General features: G+C 43.5%; 1 protein-coding gene across 6 annotated transcripts in view; it reads left to right on the forward strand.

The window, feature by feature from the left end:
- Positions 1 to 1,804: 1,804 nt before the first annotated feature.
- The window catches only part of LOC146499897 (pleckstrin homology domain-containing family A member 5-like), a 124,414-nt gene continuing 107,334 nt past the window's right edge, over positions 1,805 to 18,884 (forward strand). For 2 of the 6 annotated variants that reach the window (XM_085136857.1, XM_085136854.1), the window contains exons 1-3: positions 1,809 to 1,986; positions 2,111 to 2,187; positions 2,868 to 2,925. In XM_085136857.1, the coding sequence (XP_084992983.1) occupies positions 1,895 to 1,986; positions 2,111 to 2,187; positions 2,868 to 2,925 (227 nt within the window). In that variant the 5' untranslated portion in view covers positions 1,809 to 1,894. Of the gene's footprint in view, positions 1,987 to 2,110; positions 2,188 to 2,867; positions 2,926 to 18,884 lie in introns of all 6 variants that reach the window. The other 4 variants (XM_085136853.1, XM_085136852.1, XM_085136855.1 and 1 more) reach the window with 4 other exon arrangements.

The following is an 18,884-nucleotide window of genomic DNA, read 5'->3' on the forward strand; positions in this document are numbered from 1 at the left end:
CTCTGTGTTGACCGGCCTCGACCCCCTGATCTGGTCCCGTGTTCTCCTCCCTGTGCTCCTTTCCATTTCCCCCAGTCTGTCATGTAATTCATGCTTCTGCGTCCTATTGTCACGTTTGGTTGTCATGTCTACGTCTCTCCATGTTTTCTGTTTTATTTTGAAAGGTCGAGTGTTTCCCCTGGTGTCAGGTTCATTTCTGTGTTTCCACTTCACTCATCACCCTTCTGTGCATTGAAGTCTTTCTCTGATGTTGGGTCGTCTCTCGTCTTCATCGAGTTACATCAGTCGTGGTTTCAACTGTTCAGGTTCATTCTCGTGTCAGGTTTAGATTACGTCATGTTTAAGGTGTTACATGCTCCCATCCAGTTCTCATCTTATATTCTCGCGTCGTTGTTTTCATAGTTGGTTCATTCCCAGTTTAGGTTTCAGTTAGTTTCACCTTGTTTTTCTGTTCTCTGTGTATCTCCGTACCAAACGCTCGCTTTTTGTGTAAACCTCTGTTCATCTCTTGTGTGTCTGCATTTGCACCACAAACACACCTGCGGCTTCGCCGTGACAAATTTCAAACATTTGATAAGGTGTATTTGCTTTTTTTGAATAAAATATGGATTTATGAGACTTGCAAATCATTACATTTTGCTTTGATTTACATTTGACACACAGTGGGAAGGTATGCCCACAGCTGAAGAAACAAGCTGCTGCAGCTCAGTGCTGGTTCTGGTAAAAAGGTGTCACAGGGTATCACAGCCAAAGACCTGTCAGTGCCCATAATGACTGTGACAGCAATGAGCATCAGAAGTGGACCATCGAGCAAAGGAGGAAGATGAATCATGTTTGCTTTTTTCACGTGGATGGCCGGGAGCTTGTGTGTCACGTGCTCAGGAAACAGTCTGATGCTCTGGGCTCTGGAAACCTCGGGTCCTGCCATGTAGATGTTACTTTGATATTACTGTAGGCGCCAGATATTTATATTTGGATTTACAATTAATTTCATGTTTGGTTTGTACTTCATAGATGCTTATGAGTTACATAATTGATCTTTCCAGGATTAATACATTTGAACATTTATGTTTTCGCAAGGTAATGATACGGCCCTGTTTGTGCCCATCACTTTAAGCATGTAAGTGCAACGGCAGCATGAAAACCTTTGTGGTTTGGGAAGAGGAGGAGCATGGCCGGAGGAGTACACAGGTTGTTCTGAATAAATGTCTTATTTTTTGGAACGTTTGTGCTTATTTAAGGAGTTCGTTGTTACGTCTTTAGTTAGTAATAAATAAAACAATCTTCAAGTAATTCAACTGGAAACATTTCCTTTTGGAAACCAGGAACACCCGTCAGCCACAGACTCCTTTTTTGAGCATTTCCCTCCATGCACCACCTACCTAAACGTTGCTGCATGTGCACCCTTTGATGGAAACTGTATTTTCGCTTGGCTTCTTTCACAGTAGTATTATAATCATGCCTGATTGCATGAGTTCAGCCCCATTTACCATATAAATGGTGAAAAAACAATAATTCACAGGGAACGTGTTCTTGATCTGCAGAGAAGGGCAGACCTACGTGGAAATAAAGTTTATCATATACGAAACGAAAGAAGAAGAAACGGTGTCAATAGTATCTGGATTTATTTGGTGCATTGTGAAAAGCTCGTGTGATGAAGCTCCGTGTTATCCGATCAGCACGCGCTGCTCACCGGCACCAGTTCAGTCACACGGCGGCCAAAAACGAGCCCACCGGTTCCCCGGGCTGGTGACAAATCGTTGCTTGCATCTTTATCTTTTCTGCGCGTTCGCGCATTTCCTTGAGGCGCGCACATGATGGAGTGCGCGCGCGCTTGGCACGGAGCCGCGCACTCCAGCCCATACCCGTAGTAAAGCGAAGCTCCAAACTAGACATGGCGGCGGATCCTCAGCCGGACTGGCTCTCCTGCCTTCCCTCTTCTTGGAGTTATGGGGTGACTCGGGATGGACGCATATTCTTCATTAAGTAAATATGACGCGGATACACGGATTTGTGGATACCTTCTGCTTTTTCCTCCGACGCATTCTTGTTTGGGTTTTTTTCGGGTTCTCTGTTCACCTCTCCCTCCCCCGTTTTCTTTCACCAACAGCGAAGAAGCAAAGAGTACAACCTGGTTGCATCCAGTCACAGGAGAAGCTGTCATCACGGGGCACAGAAAAACCCCAGGTAATACAGGACGTGTTTTTTCTACATTCCTGCGAAAATCCGTGCACGCACGCACGCACGCACCGCCTAGGAAAGGTTATGTGCGCGTCACGGTGGGAAAAAAGGGGCGACAAGTTGCGGGGAGAGCGTGAAAGACGACGGGGGTAGATCTCTTCTCTGCAGCAAAGCAACAGTCGCCCCTCTCCGCTGTCGGACCGCTGCGCACGGCGTCCCCCCGCCATCCCCACCCCACTTACTCCACCTGGACACTTTGCGACACACTTTTTAAAAGTTATGTCACGTAGGCTTTTGCCGATTTCCAAGCGGATTCCCTGCAGTGACATTTGATACATACCCCGCTTTGCTGCAGAAACCCAGCGTTTCCAGTCACCGCGGCTGATTACAGAACAATGCGGTGCGGCTCGTGCGTCAGCTCAGAGACGATTTTGCACATCTGCCGTGGGGAGAAGGTTTTTATTGGGCGCATGCACATCAATGGTGTATTCCACCAGCGTGATACTGAGCAGGCAGACGCACACAAAATGATAAATTCTGCAGGAGGGAGGGGGCGGGATTGATTAAAAAGGGCGCAATCCAAACGAGATATGCTAGAAAAAGTGTTGCTGTTTGATTCGCTGTCTCTGTGCACCGATCCTCATGTTCCTGCTGTCTTGTGTTGTTTCTCTTTCCCTCCCTCACAGATTTACCAACAGGATGGGAGGAAGGATATACGTTTGAGGGAGCTCGCTGCTTCATCAAGTGAGTTGGAATGTGTGGCGTGGAAAAAACATAGATAGGAAGACACTGATGGATGCAGAGAGGGATGGAGACGGTTGGGTGGCTTGTCTTGGGCAGTGGGGGGCTGCTTGGTAAGCTCTGAGATTCCCTCCCCTCTTCCCACCTCTTGGACTTTCTGCCCCTTTGGAGGAATTCCCAAATCCTTCTGTTTAGCGGCCCTGTAATGTGCACACACATCATTACCCACACATGTAGAAAACTGATGTGACTGAACAGCTTCTCGCCTCTGTCTCATAAACACTCTCTCCAGTGAAGGGATTTGCCCAAGAACAAGTCTGTACTGTTAGAGAGGCACAAGTTTGACAAGCAAGGGTGACTCAGACGCTGCTCCACTGCTTAACAGGCTCGACTTGTTGGTGTGCTGTGTGTCTGTTGTGTATGTGTGCACCCACTCCAGGTTTATAGCCAGCTTCAGCAACCTGTGAGCTTTTTGCACACATGTTAGTTTCTTGGTGCGACTGTCTGGCAGCTCTCAGATACACTTTGACTTTCTTCCACCTATTTTCACACTGACTTTTACTGGAGCTGCTGGTGCAGCTTTACTGGAGCTGCTGGTGCAGCTTTACTGGAGCTGCTGGTGCAGCTTTACTGGAGCTGCTGGTGCAGCTTTACTGGAGCTGCTGGTGCTATCTGTGGATATTTTGAAAGCAGCAGCTGACACATGCAGTGAGCTAATATAGCCATTCTATAAATAGACCAAACCTGGTGCTCATTTGTATGTATACATGCATGCAGAGTGCACCCAAACACATCTTCAGTGCATTAATGCATGCACATGTTGCAGTTGCATGTGTTAAGCATTACATGCTTGCACAGCTGGATAACTGCAGATGCAGCCAGAGCATTTTAAAGAGATCAGGACACATTCAGAGGTAGTACAGAGACATAAGTGTGCTTGAGTTGTAAAATACATTCATGTTTTTCACATGACAGGAAAGAAAAGAACTCGTGCATATATTCTGGCTTTCGTTGTTTCTTGGGGAGGTCACGTGTCTCTGTTCTCTGATTACTTACTGACGTTTGCTTATCGAGCTTTTCAAGCTGCTGTTTGACACATGCAGCCAAAAGTGTTTATTTAAAACATGGCTCGCTGTGACGAGCGCTGCTGATCACTGTGATGGAATCACTACATTGGTACCATCGTACTCTAAGTATTATCTTTGTTTGAATTCGCTCCTGTTGGGTCGTTCACCAGTTGGACCATCTGCAAAATAGTGAAACAATCTAAAGAGTCAAAGATGGTAAATGGACTTGTTCTTCTCTACCTGAGCACCTAACACACTTTATACAGCTGCCTCATTCACCACCTAATCACACGAGCACTTTGTTCTATGCTTTGTCTGCTGACGTGCTTCCTATCAGACGTTCACTCCAATGGAAGCACCGCAGAGCAACTTGGAGTTAATCTTACCCATTTGGCATGCAGACTGGAGCAGCCAGAGACCAACAGACACTCAGGACAGCGGGACACAGACTCAGATATCTTCAGATACCTTTCTCATATTTGGCACACAACAAGAAGCAGCCCGTGTGGGGAGCATTTCTCACAGCCTATAAATGCCGTGGCCCACCCGGCTAACGCTGACCGCAGCTGGAGCATTTTTCCCTCAGTTTTATTTATACGGCACCAAATGACAACAACAGTCGCCTCAAGGGGCTTTGCTTTGCAAGGTAGACCCTACAATAATACACACAGTTGCATTGAATAACTTAACCTAACTGTAAACTATGAACAAGTTTAAAATGGTATAACTTACTATTGTTTTACCTGTTTGGCTGAGATCTGTCCAGTTATGTATACTGATTAAGGACTGCCCAGCTTAGGTCACGCGATGCTTTATTTAAACAAACACTGAAGATTTAGTTACAAATGCAGCAAATTGTGTGTACCAATATAGCCGCACTGAGCAGGTGACCGGAGGAGGCAAAGTCGGTCATCTCTGGAGACTCAATGATGCCAGTTCAAATGTGAAGTAAGGTGTAAGTAGCCCGTCTAGCTGTGGGTGCTCTGATAACTCAACAGTGTGATTTATGTTTTTGTTAGAGGACAAAATAAGGAGTGATTACAGGTGGAAAAGCTCATTTGCATATTAGGCCATAAAAAGCAGCTTCTGTGCTGTTCTCAGTGGCGTGCTCGCTGAAGGCGAACGTTCATGCTGCCACGTTCACAGGCTTGAATACAATGAGAAGCATTTGACACAGAGCAGTCACACTAAAGGGCATCTTCACCACATTCCTCTCAAATTCCTCTTCGGTCATTTTTCTGTTAGTCCATTATTGGGAGCGTTTTCTCGCAGCTCACGCCTCATCAGTGGCGTTGAAGGGCATTTCTGCTCCCTGAGTTTGTGATGGTGGGTTATTTGTCCTCAGGCTGAGCTTTTCAGGGTCACACACCTCCTGCTTGGGTTAATCTCCAAGTTTCCATTTTGAATGTGTTTATGTCCTCATATTTATAATTTAACTCACTTTCTTTCAGCCTGAGGTACAGACATGTTGGATTACCAGGAAACAAAGTCCCTCCCGTGCAAATAAATACTTTTATTTGCTTACTTACATCTTATTTTGGCAGTACTATCAGCTGGGATTAACTTCCTGTTGGAGTTGTGATGCTATTTTTTTGAAGGAACGACTTCCTGTTGTCGGTGCAGTTTGGCGACAGTCGGGGAGGGTGGAGGGAGGGTTGTAACGAGCTTGTGGAAGTTTATCTTGTCATCAGCAGCCCCGTTGATGAGGCACAAATTTGTGGTTATAAGTAAATAAACATGTTTAAATATTGTGTGTGACAGAAACTGTACATTTGTTAAGTTTGTGTAGAAGGTTAAGTTATTATGTTGTAAAGGTTTAAGGTTGTAAGAGTGGATTTTAACTTTTTATTTTAGGCTTTTTCACCGTCATTCTGGGGAGTTTTCTACAAACAGTTTAGAAACACAATGACTGAAAGTCTGCAAACCTCGAGCAGAATATGAGGCAAGCCTCTGGCTTTACTCTCTGCTCAGACTCAAATGCTGCAAAACTGAATGCACAGTACTACACTGTAAATATCTTTATTAATCAGCTATGTACCACAGGCCTTCAAGCTGGCTGTAGTTAAACCTTTACTTAAAAAGCATCTCTAGACCCAGCAGTCTTAGCTAATTATAGGCCAATCTCCAACCTTCCTTTTATATCAAAAATCCTTGAAAGAGTAGTTGTCAAACAGCTAACAGATCATCTGCAGAGGAATGGTTTATTTGAAGAGTTTCAGTCAGGTTTCAGAGTTCATCACAGCACAGAAACAGCTTTAGTGAAGGTTACAAATGATCTTCTTATGGCCTCTGACAGTGGACTCATCTCTGTGCTTGTCCTTCTTGACCTTAGTGCAGCATTCGATACTGTTGACCATAATATTCTATCTGGTCTTTAAATCTGATGTCAGTACTTGTCTGGGTCCAAACTCCGCTTCAGGTCCCAAAGTCAAACGAACACTGCGGCATCAGTTACAAACTGAGTTACAAACTGTCTAAATTCTTTCATCTTTAATAAAATGATCAGCGTTGCTGCTTTACCAGGTGTAACAATTAAGTTTAACATCCATGAAAACAGAATTTATTAAATTCAACAGAGTTAGAAGTTAGCAGGAAGTTAGCTCGCTAGTTAGCTAAACATGATGTAGCATGTTCTGACTGAGAGATTTCTGACAAATTCAAACGTACAGCTCTGCTATCACTTCCAACATAAATGAAGACAGAAAACTAAACAGCAGTGACGTTTGTAGGGTTACTGAAGTTTGGCTAGCTGGTATATAATGATGTGCTACGTGATCGCTAGCGACACAGCTATGTTAGCATAACATTAGCACAGTGAAGCTGGAGGATGAACGTGTCCCAGTTAGGTAGGTACTAACCAGTACCTGGTACTATCACCTAATTGAAAACTGTCAGGCTGGTACTAATGGGAAAGGGCTAAGTGCTTTACACAACATGCCTCATTCACACGAGCACGTTTTTCTCTGGGAGTGCTTTCTATCTAACACATTCGTACTCCAGTGGATGCGTCGGAGAGCAATTTGCTCAAGGATATTTGGCTTGTAGACTGGAGCAGCCGGGCATCAAACCACCGACCTTTCAGTCAGCAGATGACCTGCTCGACCTCCTGGGCTACAGCAACCCTCCCTCCTGGGGGCTGCACTGAGGTCTTTCAGGAAAAACACAGCAACATAGTGGAGTTTGTGCTTAAATCCTTGTTTGTTCCTACGTGGAAAGTCCACACGAGTCCAGATTTCCGAGGACGAGAGGACACAGCTGGGGCCCGTCACCTCTGGGGCCGTCACCTCGGGGGCCCGTCACCTCGGGGGCCCGTCACCTCGGGGGCCCGTCACCTCGGGGGCCCGTCACCTCGGGGGCCCGTCACAGCTGAATTCTGTGATACTTCTAAAGTATAATTTGACCAAATTATAGCGTTCAGTCGTAATGAATAACCTGCACACTCATGTCACCATTAGGTTTCTGCAGTGCGAGTTTAATTCACAGTATTTTAGTGCATCTGCAGCAATCATGGTAACCATGGACACTGTGGATGTATCGATGTAGGTCAGACTCTGTGAAGTACCCCTCATGTCTCTTTGAAAGTGAAAAGAGGTCATTCATCATCTTGTGGAGCTTGTTTTAAAGCAGGATCTTACTGGAAAATTGCAAAATAAATGGAAACCTGTTGAGGATGGTGTGCGCTCAGCTATCCTGTGTGTGGTGACTTCATCCCCTTCTCCTGTTTGTCTCCCACTTTGCAATCTAAGAGAGATTTTTGCACTTCTATAAATTGTGAAATGTGGTTGTAATTATGCATGTGTGAGTGCAAGCACGTCTTTTTTTAAAGATTGTTTTGTCTAATCTTTACTCTCAAACCCTTAAACACCAGCAAGTCTGCAGCTGAGAGAAAATCCACATTACCGATGCACGCTATTTCTTCCAAGTTCCGTCTCTTGGTGTCCGGACGCAACCGGTCTCAATACAGTCCTTTGACCTTTGAGCTGATTTTAAGCATGGTTCTGGCAGTCGTCCTTCCAACACAGCGTGTTTGTTTTGATTCGTGGCCTTCTCAAATGGCGCCGCGCTCCCACAATGCATTGCGGCGTTACGTCAACTCCAAAGCCCGAGCAGTCCCCCAGGTGCCCAGATGGTGGTGGTGGGTGTAGCAGTAGGAAGGGGTGCAGAGGATGAATCAAACCTATTAAAAATGGATTCAGTTCATTTCCTCCACTATCATGTCCGTCGTCGGCTGTTCCTCACGCCGTTTTTATGCTTCACTTGTGTCGTGGGTGGTCAGAGACACACAGACGCACACAGAGAGATGTTGCAACTGGAAACTCAAGCTTTCAAACAGCTGATTAATGAAATATATAATTAATTAATTAAATGTCTTAATTATTTAATTATGTGTTTATTTCATTTTGGCACTCGAGGCCCTCCGTACCACAAGACTAAGCATCAGGGTGTCAAATGAACTACAGTTTTGGGTCTTTGGTTGATTACTAAGCTGGAGTGAAAGCTGCCCTGAGCTTCGAGGATTCTGACTTTAGCACGAGATGGGAGTGTTGATTCATTCAAACATAATCTTCCAGGTTTCACTAAGGCAGGGTAAACCAGTTTATTAATTATTAATTCATGTACTAACAGAGACTTCCAGGAGTCAGACCGAACATATAATCCACATGTCACTGTTTTACTCCTTGGTACAGTTGTGGACACTATATTTTTCTTTTGTTGTGGTTTTTAGTGTTTAAATTTCTTTTTGTTGATTTTTGGAGAAAACACAGTCTGTAAGGGGATGTGGATTTGGGGGGACATTTCTAGAAATGAGAGCCGCTCCATCCAAAGTGGGATAGACCCTGTCTCTCTCAACATCATGTTTTTGGACTTTTTGGACAGCAGTTTAAGGAGAACACGAGGCTAACATGTCACTGCTGGTCAGACTGGTTCAGAGAATAGTACAGTAAGAGATTGTTTTAGCAAATTCACAAAACGATTTAACTATTTTAACGTATGAGATGTTGTTACTGCCGACGTGACCTGTAATTGTATGTTTACCATCATCCTCTCACGTTTCCCTGGAAGACAATTCACTGTGGTTGCTGCTGTCTGTAACTTCATATCTCAAAATGGAATCGCACATAAGAGTTTGTTCCTCTGCAGGTACGTCACAAAGCGGGAAAGGCATTAGAGACATGAACTGGTTGGTTGTTTCTGTTTAGGTCTACGCTTCCTCCTCACCGTCACCCAGCCATCCTGTTTTCCTTGCTGCTTGGGACTTCTGCTAGGGAAGAGCTAACAGTGGCTATGCTACCTTTGACCTTCCAGCCTGGCTAGCTACGGATTGGTCAAGTTCGCAGAGTCCCGTCAGCAGTTCAATGATCCTCCCCTCCAGAGCTATAAACAGGCTATATTTATTACTGAAGGAGGCCAAGGATTACCAAAACATTCCCACATTACACGCTGGCAGTGCAGGAGGAACAGGTGACGGGTGAAGAGGCCATGCTGCTAGTGAGTTGGCTACAAGCTAAGCTAGCGCGTCCCTAAAGACATAGTCAATAAGACTTTGAGTATAATCAGCAAGTAACTCAATGCAGAGTATGTTTGGGTAAAGCATGCGTAGATTACACTACAAAATAAGATTATTAAAGTGTTTAATTAAATGGACTACACAAAAACAACACTGTGCATTGTAACAGGAAGGGATACCAACCGCCAGAATATTACAGAGATGAAATATATAAGATTGACATTTTACTCCAACATGTAAAACTTTATTTTCGATGTAGAGGATGTGAAGTTGTAACTTTTGCACTGTATACTGTGCATTAGATGGGGAAGTTGTACAGGGAGATGGCTCCAGGCAGGAATGACTTCCTGTGTCGTTCAGTGGTGCATTATGGGTAATCTCAGTCTCACACTGAACTCCTGTGACTTGCCATCATGTCACAGAGTGGGTGGGAGGTATTGTCCAGCATTGTCTTTATCTTGACAACATCCGCCTCTCTGGCACCATCTTAATCGAGTCCAGCTCCATCCCCACAACTTCACTGGCCTCAGTTTGGATCTAGTCTAGTTTAGGCTCCAGCTGTCTGGGTAATGTATTTATGTCTTTACCACCCCTACATATGTTAGTCAGCATCTTTTGGTCCCACTGGTAGTTTCACTAGTTGTGTCGATCTCTGGCTTCAAAGTAATTTAGAGAGTCCCCACTTTGGGGTTATTTTGCTACAATTTGGTGCTTCATGGTCCCATGGTAGAGCAGCTCATTTGCTAATTGGAAGGTTAAAGGTTCAATCCGTGGCGTCCGCAGTCTGAAATGCAAACGTCCATGTGCCCAAGTTGCATCCATTGGCGTGTATGAGTGTTAGAAACCATTTAGGTTGTGCACGTATGAATGGGTGAATAAGGCGAGTGTGCAGGTAGAGTAATGAGCCTGGCTCGTGTAAATGTACATGTGCAGATCCATAGACTTTACATTACGTTGGACCAACTACACATGCACCTGCAGGCAAACGTCAAAGAACTAATAGAAATGATTACTAGGGCCTGTTGTCTCTAAATGTCTGTGTTTAGTCAAATGTAGTCAATAGTAATTAGTGGAAACATCAGATGCACTTGTGTTTACTGTCGGTAGTCAAATCTCTTCGCATTTTACAGAGATAAACATCAGGATAGGACAGGATGGAGGAACTGAATGAAAGACTCGGAGAGTCTAACCTGGAGCTGACATCACGGTGTCGTAGTGACGTCTGCCCACTGCCAGTTTCCTCTCCTTTCCTGATCCTCTCTCTCTCTACTGTGTGTTGTTGGTTTGACTTGGCAGAGGATCAGTGCTTTGGGCAGGATACAAAATAAACAGAGTAACACAAACTAATCTTCCCTGCTGCTCTCCCACCAGAAAACACAACTTCATGCATGCAGCAGCTTATTCAGAGTAAAACTTCATGACTTTCAATAAGACGGTGAACATGTGGCGTTCTCAGCGTGTGGTAGACACAGGTTTGGATTTGTGTGATTAAAGTGCAAATTAAGTGTAACAAACAAGCTGGACTGTGTCCTAATAAGTAGCCATGCTACTGGGTTGTTGTTGTTGTTGTTTTTAATCAGTGAGATATTATGTTTGTTCACTGAGTTTGCTGTTTGGTCCTGGGCAGCTTACAGGTTCCCACGAGTCATTTCCACCTGTTAGAGGAATCTAACGGCAGCGACGCGTTAATGTGTGCAGAACCAGTTTTTCACAATTATGTGAAAACGAATGTGTGTGGTTTGAGTAAGCAGTAGTGCTGCTTTTCTTCTTGACACCAGCAAGCTTTCAGTTTTTGGATCAACTGCAAACTGCACACAAAATGTGCCTGAGGAAGCCTTTTATTGGCTGTTGGGGCAAAATATTTACTTATTAAAACATTTAATATGAGCAAAGAATATTGAACATTACTGTAAAGTATATGACAAATGTTTTAAGGTTCAAACAAACAAAGACTAGTCGTCTCAGTTTTCCACAATCCAGACGATAAACACAGCAAGTTTTTTAGATATTTACAAATGAGAGATTTTATCAGAACAGCAAAACTAGTCCTTGTCCATTTCCGGCCCATCAACTCGAAGAAATGATGGTGAAAGATTGTCAGGAAGGGGCCTGATTTCTAAAATGTGTAATGAACTGGTGGCTGCCTCTCCAGAAATGTCAGCAAAGAAGCTTTGGACTTGCAGGACCTACAGGAGAAATGTTCATATTAATAAGAAATATTAGAGATAAAAATTAGAACCAAAACGTTTTGTGCTGGTTATTTATCCAGCTGTCACATAAGGGCTGCTGGTGGCCAACAGAGTGATTGGTGGATGAGGAGGTGGAAGAGGTGAATCGACCAAGGATAGAATGGATTTCAGAATTAACATCAACTCTGACCTTTGACCTCTGAGAAAAGATCACCACGCAGGGGAGACTTGCCCCGGTCGGTGGAAAATTTGGGGATGATGTTTATTGCTCGGATTGAACGACTACTTTCTAATGTACGTGTAACCTGCGAGTGTGAGTCATATATGGGAGTCGCACACAGCCCCCCCCCCCCCCCCCCCCCCCCCCCCCCCCCCCCATGGTGTTATATGCACTGTTGCAGTATGTGTCGTTTGTAAGTTCAGCAACTTGTTTACGTTTCAGTGGTCGTGTACAGGTGTCATGTTTGAAGATAAATAAAGACACTGTTGGAAGAAAAGTCAGTTTTCCATAGTTTTGTTGTTTATCACAGTTAACATTATATTACAGAGATTAATAATGTGGTAATTACATTTTACATTTTAGCATCAGCAGGTTCTGGTCCACCACGATTGGTCAGACGGTCCACTTGATTTGTGCGATTCCTCAATGCGATGTTAGCTCTGAGCGAGCTGTCCGAGGTGCACGAGCGCACAGCGAACGTAAGGCAGGTCATTGTGTTGAGAGATTAGATTGGCCAATACAATGTCAGTGATGAGAAATTAACTGGTGCCGGTACTTGTAGCGCCGATGCAAAGTGGACTTTCAAGCCGGCCTGTAGCTTCTAAAAGTATATCGACAAGGAAAAAACCAAAAGTATATCGTCCACAAGTGCATGCAACGAGCAAATGCCCGGACGCCAGATTTGCAGTCCAGAAAAGGTCACGGCTGAGTGATTTTATGATATGAATGAGAAGTTGTGTACTAACTAAGTTTGTAAAATGAATGGGGCTGTATCGCTACTGCCAACAAGGGCTTAAGTAAACTTCTGTCACGACATGAAATGTGTACGGTCCCTGTTGTCAGTGACACAGACATTGTGAGATGTTACAGCACGGCTGCTTTCATGTTTTGTATGAAAGAATAGGAACAAAGGCTGGTGACAGGAAGGGCATCTGATGGCGTCTGAGTGAAGACAGAAGCGTAATTAAAATGTCTGTAACAACAAAAATACCTTTGAAGTTTATGCAGGTGAGAGGAGCAGAAACTGAGGGCTTCATGCTCATGACTTTGGGTCACGGGATCTCATTCATACCTCTCTGTTCAAAAGTGTGTCTGTAAAATATTGTTTACTGCAGAATGAACAGGTTAGCAAGCTGCACTCTGGTGGATTTACAGTAAAGAGCAGTGTGTTGGACAGGTTCAATTCAATTTAGTGTTATTTGTACAGCACCAAACCACAACAACAGCTGCCTCAAGGCGCTTCATATTGTGAAGTAAAGACACTATAGTATTACAGAGAAAAACCCAACAATCATATGATCCCCTATGAGCAGCACTTTGGCGACAGTGGGAAGGAAAAACTCCCTTTTAACAGGAAGAAACCTCCAGCAGAACCAGGCTCAGGGAGGGGCGGGGCCATCTGCTGTGATTGGTTGGGGTGAGAGAAGGAAGACAGGATAAAGACATGCTGTGGAAGAGAGACAGAGATTAATAACAGATATGATTCAATGCAGAGAGGTCTGTTAACAAACACACGAGTGAAGAAGAAAAACTCAATGCATCATGGGAATCCCCGGCAGCCTACGTCTATTGCAGCATAACTAAGGGAGGATTCAGGGTCACCTGGTCCAGCCCTAACTATATGCTTTAGCAAAAAGGAAAGTTTGAAGCCTAATCTTGAAAGTAGAGATAGTGTCTGTCTCCTGAATCCAAACTGGAAGCTGGTTCCACAGAAGAGGGGCCTGAAAACTGAAGGCTCTGCCTCCCATTCTACTTTTAAATACTCTAGGAACAACAAGTAGGCCTGCAGAGCGAGAGCGAAGTGCTCTAATAGGGTGATATGGTACTACAAGGTCATTAAGATAAGATGGGGCCTGATTATTTAAGACCTTGTGTGTGAGGAGCAGGATTTTGAATTCTGGATTTAACAGGAAGCCAAAACAGGAGAAATCTGCTCTCTCTTTCTAGTCCCTGTCAGTACTCTTGCTGCAGCATTTTGGATTAACTGAAGGCTTTTCAGTGAGTTTTTAGGACTTCCTGATAATAATGAATTACAGTCGTCCAGCCTGGAAGTAATAAATGCATGAACTAGTTTTTCAGCGTCACTCTGAGACAGGATATTTCTAATTTTAGAGATGTTGCACAAATGGAAGAACGCAGTCTTACATATTTGTTTAATATGTGCGTTGAAGGACATATCCTGGTCAAAAATGACTCCAAGGTTCCTCACAGTGTTACTGGAGGCCAAGGTAATGCCATCCAGAGCAGGGCCGTGCAGAGAGGTTTAAAGGGGCGGGTGCTCAAAGTTAAAAAAGGGCACATTGAACCAGGCTGAATAACAACAACACACATTCATCAAGAATCTAATATGGGCAACAAGGCAAAGCAAACGTAGCCGATGTTTTACCTGATGGGTACAATGTTGCTGTTGAGGGGTTGCTGCTGATAGTGCTGGAGGGCAGGGCTGTGCTGATCTGAGACTGTAGACAGTAAAAAGTCCACAGGAGAGATGGTAGCTGATTAAACAAGTGTCATGAGATAATAACAAAATGCAAAGATTGGTGACAGCGCTTGGAACCATAAGGCAACACAAACTGTGAGAAATAAACTCGGCTCTGCCTGTGAATCACTCTTTGCTTCTCTTCTTCCTTCCATCATTTCATATTTCACTCTCCACTTGCTGTCTATCTGAGAACAAGGCACAACTTGCTATTGCAATAAACTATAATCTAATTATCCACACCTAACAACTCTTGCACTTAATGATGACAGAAAAATGTTATAGCTCTGCCTTTAGTAGCCTCACACAGCTCTACTGTTTCCTCCTCATGTCCTTACCAGCCATGTCTGGACATTGTTATATCATGAGTAATTATTTTTTTTTTTTAAATCCATCTAAAGCGCTTTGGGTGCTTTGAAAAGCGCTATATAAATCCAATCCATTATTATTATTATTAAATAAAACAAACACATGCACGCACACACAGTGACATTTTAGACCTTCTTCAGAATACTGTATATACTATGGGCATCACGGTGCTGATCCAGAATCCTTACATTATTATTTATTACTAGAGCTACAATAATAAAGCAATGAGGAGGGGGAAGTAATAAATATGAAATAATGTATTTATGATTCCATTTGTTTCACGATCCACTCTGTGCAGGAGCAAAGCTTATTACATTTTAAACTGTAGAGATACAATAATTTTACTGCTGTAAAATCCAAATTTTGTCTTATTTAAAATATAAATCTAATATAATCTGCTTCTTAATGTATGTTCTTTAAAATACAGCGTGTGTTTTTTAATATATTATAATTATAATTATGCATAATTATGTGGACATGCATATTAGATCGTTTTTTAGTGAAATATAATCCCTCCAGAAAGGCAGGAAAAGCCCGGAAACTTACTTTAAAACTAAATATGTTCCCTAAAACGGTGACAGAGCTACAGACCCATGACAGCCTTACACAGGTAGCCAGCAGCTATGACCAGCACTACCTGTGCAGGTAATAAAAGGACAGGTAATGTTTGTCGCGCTGTTGCACACAGCACGCTCGTTTGTTTCAGTTCGTCAGTTGCAACAAGACAACTTACCAACGTGTCCGTAATAAGCCAATACTCCTGTGTGCTATACACTACAGTGTACGCTGTTAACCTACTTACTGGTTTTGTCGCATCAGTCTGTGTCTCTGAGTTAACTTGTGTTTCTCCTACAGCACCGCAAAAAATGCGCGTGCTCTTTGTGAGCTCGTTCCGGCTCGTAACCAGCGCGTTCTGCCGTCAAGGGCGATCATTGGTTAAATGTGATCATGTGACTGATGCAAGCCAGATCCTTTTATTTAGCAAAACTGTGATTAATAGTTAAATATTATTGTTGAGGGGCACAGTAGGCACTCCGCACGCACACACACATTAAAAATAAATAAATAATTTTTTTTTTTTAAAAAAGGTTGCCTCAACAAAAGGGCACTTTGGGCACCCATCAGGAAAGGGGCGGGTGCTCAAGCCCCTCTAGCCCCCCCTCTGCACGTGCCTGATCCAGAGTAAGAATCTGGTTAGATACCATATTTCTAAGCTTTTCAGGGCCGAGTACAATAACCTCAGTTTGATCTGAATTAAGAAGCAGAAAGTTAGCGGCCATCCAGGTCTTTATGTCTTTAAGACATTCCTGCAGTTTAACTCATTGGTGTGTGTTATCTGGCTTCATGGACAGATAGAGCTGGGTGTCATCTGCAGTGTAAATGTATGCTATGCTAATGATGCTGCCTAGGGGAAGCATGTATAATGTAAACAGAATTGGTCCTAGCACTGAACCCTGTGGAACTCCATAATTAACCTCAGTGTGTGAAGAGGACTCTCCATTTACATGCACAAACTGGAGTCTATTAGATAGATATGATACAAACCACTGCAGTGCAATACCTGTAATACCCACAGCATGTTCTAATCTCTCTAACAGGATATTATGGTCAACAGTATCGAACGCTGCACTGAGGTCTAGCAGGACAAGCACAGAGATGAGTCCACTGTCAGAGGCCATAAGAAGATCATTTGTAACCTTCACTAAAGCTGTTTCTGTGCTGTGATGAACTCTGAAACCTGACTGAAACTCTTCAAATAAACCATTCCTCTGCAGATGATCTGTTAGCTGTTTGACAACTACTCTTTCAAGCATTTTTGATATAAAGGAAGGTTGGAGATTGGCCTATAATTAGCTAAGACTGCTGGGTCTAGAGATGCTTTTTGAGTAAAGGTTTAACTACAGCCAGCTTGAACTTGACTGTTTGTCAGCCTGGCTACAGAGCTGAAGAGAAACCTGGGGTTGTTCTGATTTTCTTCAATCAGTGATGAGTAGTAAGATGTTCTGGCTTTGCGGAGGGCTTTCTTATAAATAAACTATTTCTCCAGGCTAAATGATGATCCTCTAAATTTGTGACACGCCATTTCCTCTCCAGCTTACGAGTCGTCTGCTTTAGGCTGCGTGTTTGAGGATTATACCACGGGGTCAGGTACTTCTGATTAGAGGCTCTATTTTTCGGGTAGTTCACGAGTAGCTGCTCTGTGTTGGTACAGGGCATTGAAGCAGATAACAGAAAGACGTCTAATGTGATTAAATCTGTTCCTTTTAGGTTTTTTCTTCATGTCAAACACTTCCCATGAGGGTTATTAGCTGGGTGGGGCTGAACTACTCATGAGTTGTTTCCTGTGCAGTCCCTGCATAATGCTCACTGGCACACACACAGCTCACCCTGAGCTCCAACATTAAATGTTGCTGAATGGCTGAGTGATTCCCTCCAGTCTGCTTTTTCATTTTTTAATGAACTATTTGTTTGATCACAGCATGGAATAATCAGCTCGTAAGGCTTTGCTCTTTTGTTCTGTTTCCTTGGGCAGAACAAGCTCAAACTCTCGTTATCTCGTAACAACAACTTGACAAATAACTGTCATCATCTTGTGTCCCACCCAGTTTGGGTCTCCATCACATATTTTATCCATGTTCCCACTGGAAGGGGCAGAAATTCACTTTGCTCTTTAGTCACCAGTTGCTTCAGTGTGGATGGACCTTTAACATTTATTTATTGTTACTTGAGTCTACTTAATTTTTATGTTGATGTCCTCTACGATATCACAGAAAGATTCAGCAGTGACGGTCAGTATTAGTTTATGCACAGAGAATAGTTAATAGTTCAGAATAAATACAGTACTGTGCAAAAGCTTTGAACCTCTCTCTTCTCATTGCACAGACAATGGGACATGGGTAACTGAAACATGGGAAAAGCAGGTTTCAGGAACAGTTCTCAGGTCCGGACGCAGTTTCCAAAGGGAGTCTTTCGATGTAGGCGGCCTTTAATCCATTCTTTGAAAGGATGTCACGCTCACGTATTTCAGCATTGCTGAGGCTCCTGGGAAGACTTTTCTGTTGTCCCCGTGTCTCCGTGCATCCTCTCGGGTACTCCCACAGTCCAAACACATGCAGTGGGGATAGGTTAACTAGTAACTCTAAATCGCCCATAAGTGTGAATGTCAATGGTTGTCCTCAACTTTATTAGTGCAAAAAAACCCATCAATGTATTTTCACTTAAACAAGCAGCTGTTTTTTATCTGCATTAAAGTTATATAAAAATGTAACAATGCAAATTCCTGCTGACAGTTTAACCAAAAGGCATTTCCAGTGGAAACTGGCCGACATATCCTCAGCATAACCATGTATAATATCCACAGAACTTAAAAAGAGGTTATACACACACAATACGGTAAGATTATGTTGAAGCACAGTACGTATCACTCCGCGAGGCTCCGCCTACGACAGCCGTAATGCTCCAACAATCCATCAAGCGGTGCGGCTTCGTAGCTTAGCAAAGTCGTACTGAAACATCTGACAGATTTTCGAGCGCCGTGCACATAAAATCGTCTCGAGGTCAGTAAACACAACCAGAGTTCACACATAAGGCACACGGGATTATAAGCAGGGGTGCACATACGTGGTCTGCAGGTGCGCATTCGCTGTCAAAATAAAAGACGCGCACCAGATAAGACGTTGCAACGCGCGTTTGCGTCCATATAAAAGGCTGTTTTTGTCCTAGAGTGGGATTTTCACGGCACTTTCTGCACCAAATCTCGGTGTGTTCATCATTTGTTTGAAGCCAGCTCACCTCCTGCAACCACTTTCCCGAGAATACGCGCTTCTTTTGTGGTTCGGACTCCTTCTGACATTTCTTTGGAGGTGGAGGAACATCACAGTAACTGCTTAAAGGAGCTTCTTCGACATCTTTAAGAGTTCTAAACAAATGTCTGTCCTCCTCCTGAAAATCTTATGTACACAAACACGCGTTCTAACTTCTTATCTGGTGTGGGTCTTTTATTTTGAAAGCGCATGTGCGCCTGTGGACCACTTATTTGCAGCCCTGCTTATTAGGGGCTCTGTCGACTTTCAGAAAAATCAAAGGATTGATTTTAAGTGCGCCGTATTTTCCAAACAACACGGTAATA

Source organism: Neolamprologus multifasciatus, chromosome 17, assembly GCF_963576455.1.
Source record: "Neolamprologus multifasciatus chromosome 17, fNeoMul1.2, whole genome shotgun sequence".
NCBI classification, from domain to species: Eukaryota; Metazoa; Chordata; class Actinopteri; order Cichliformes; family Cichlidae; genus Neolamprologus; species Neolamprologus multifasciatus.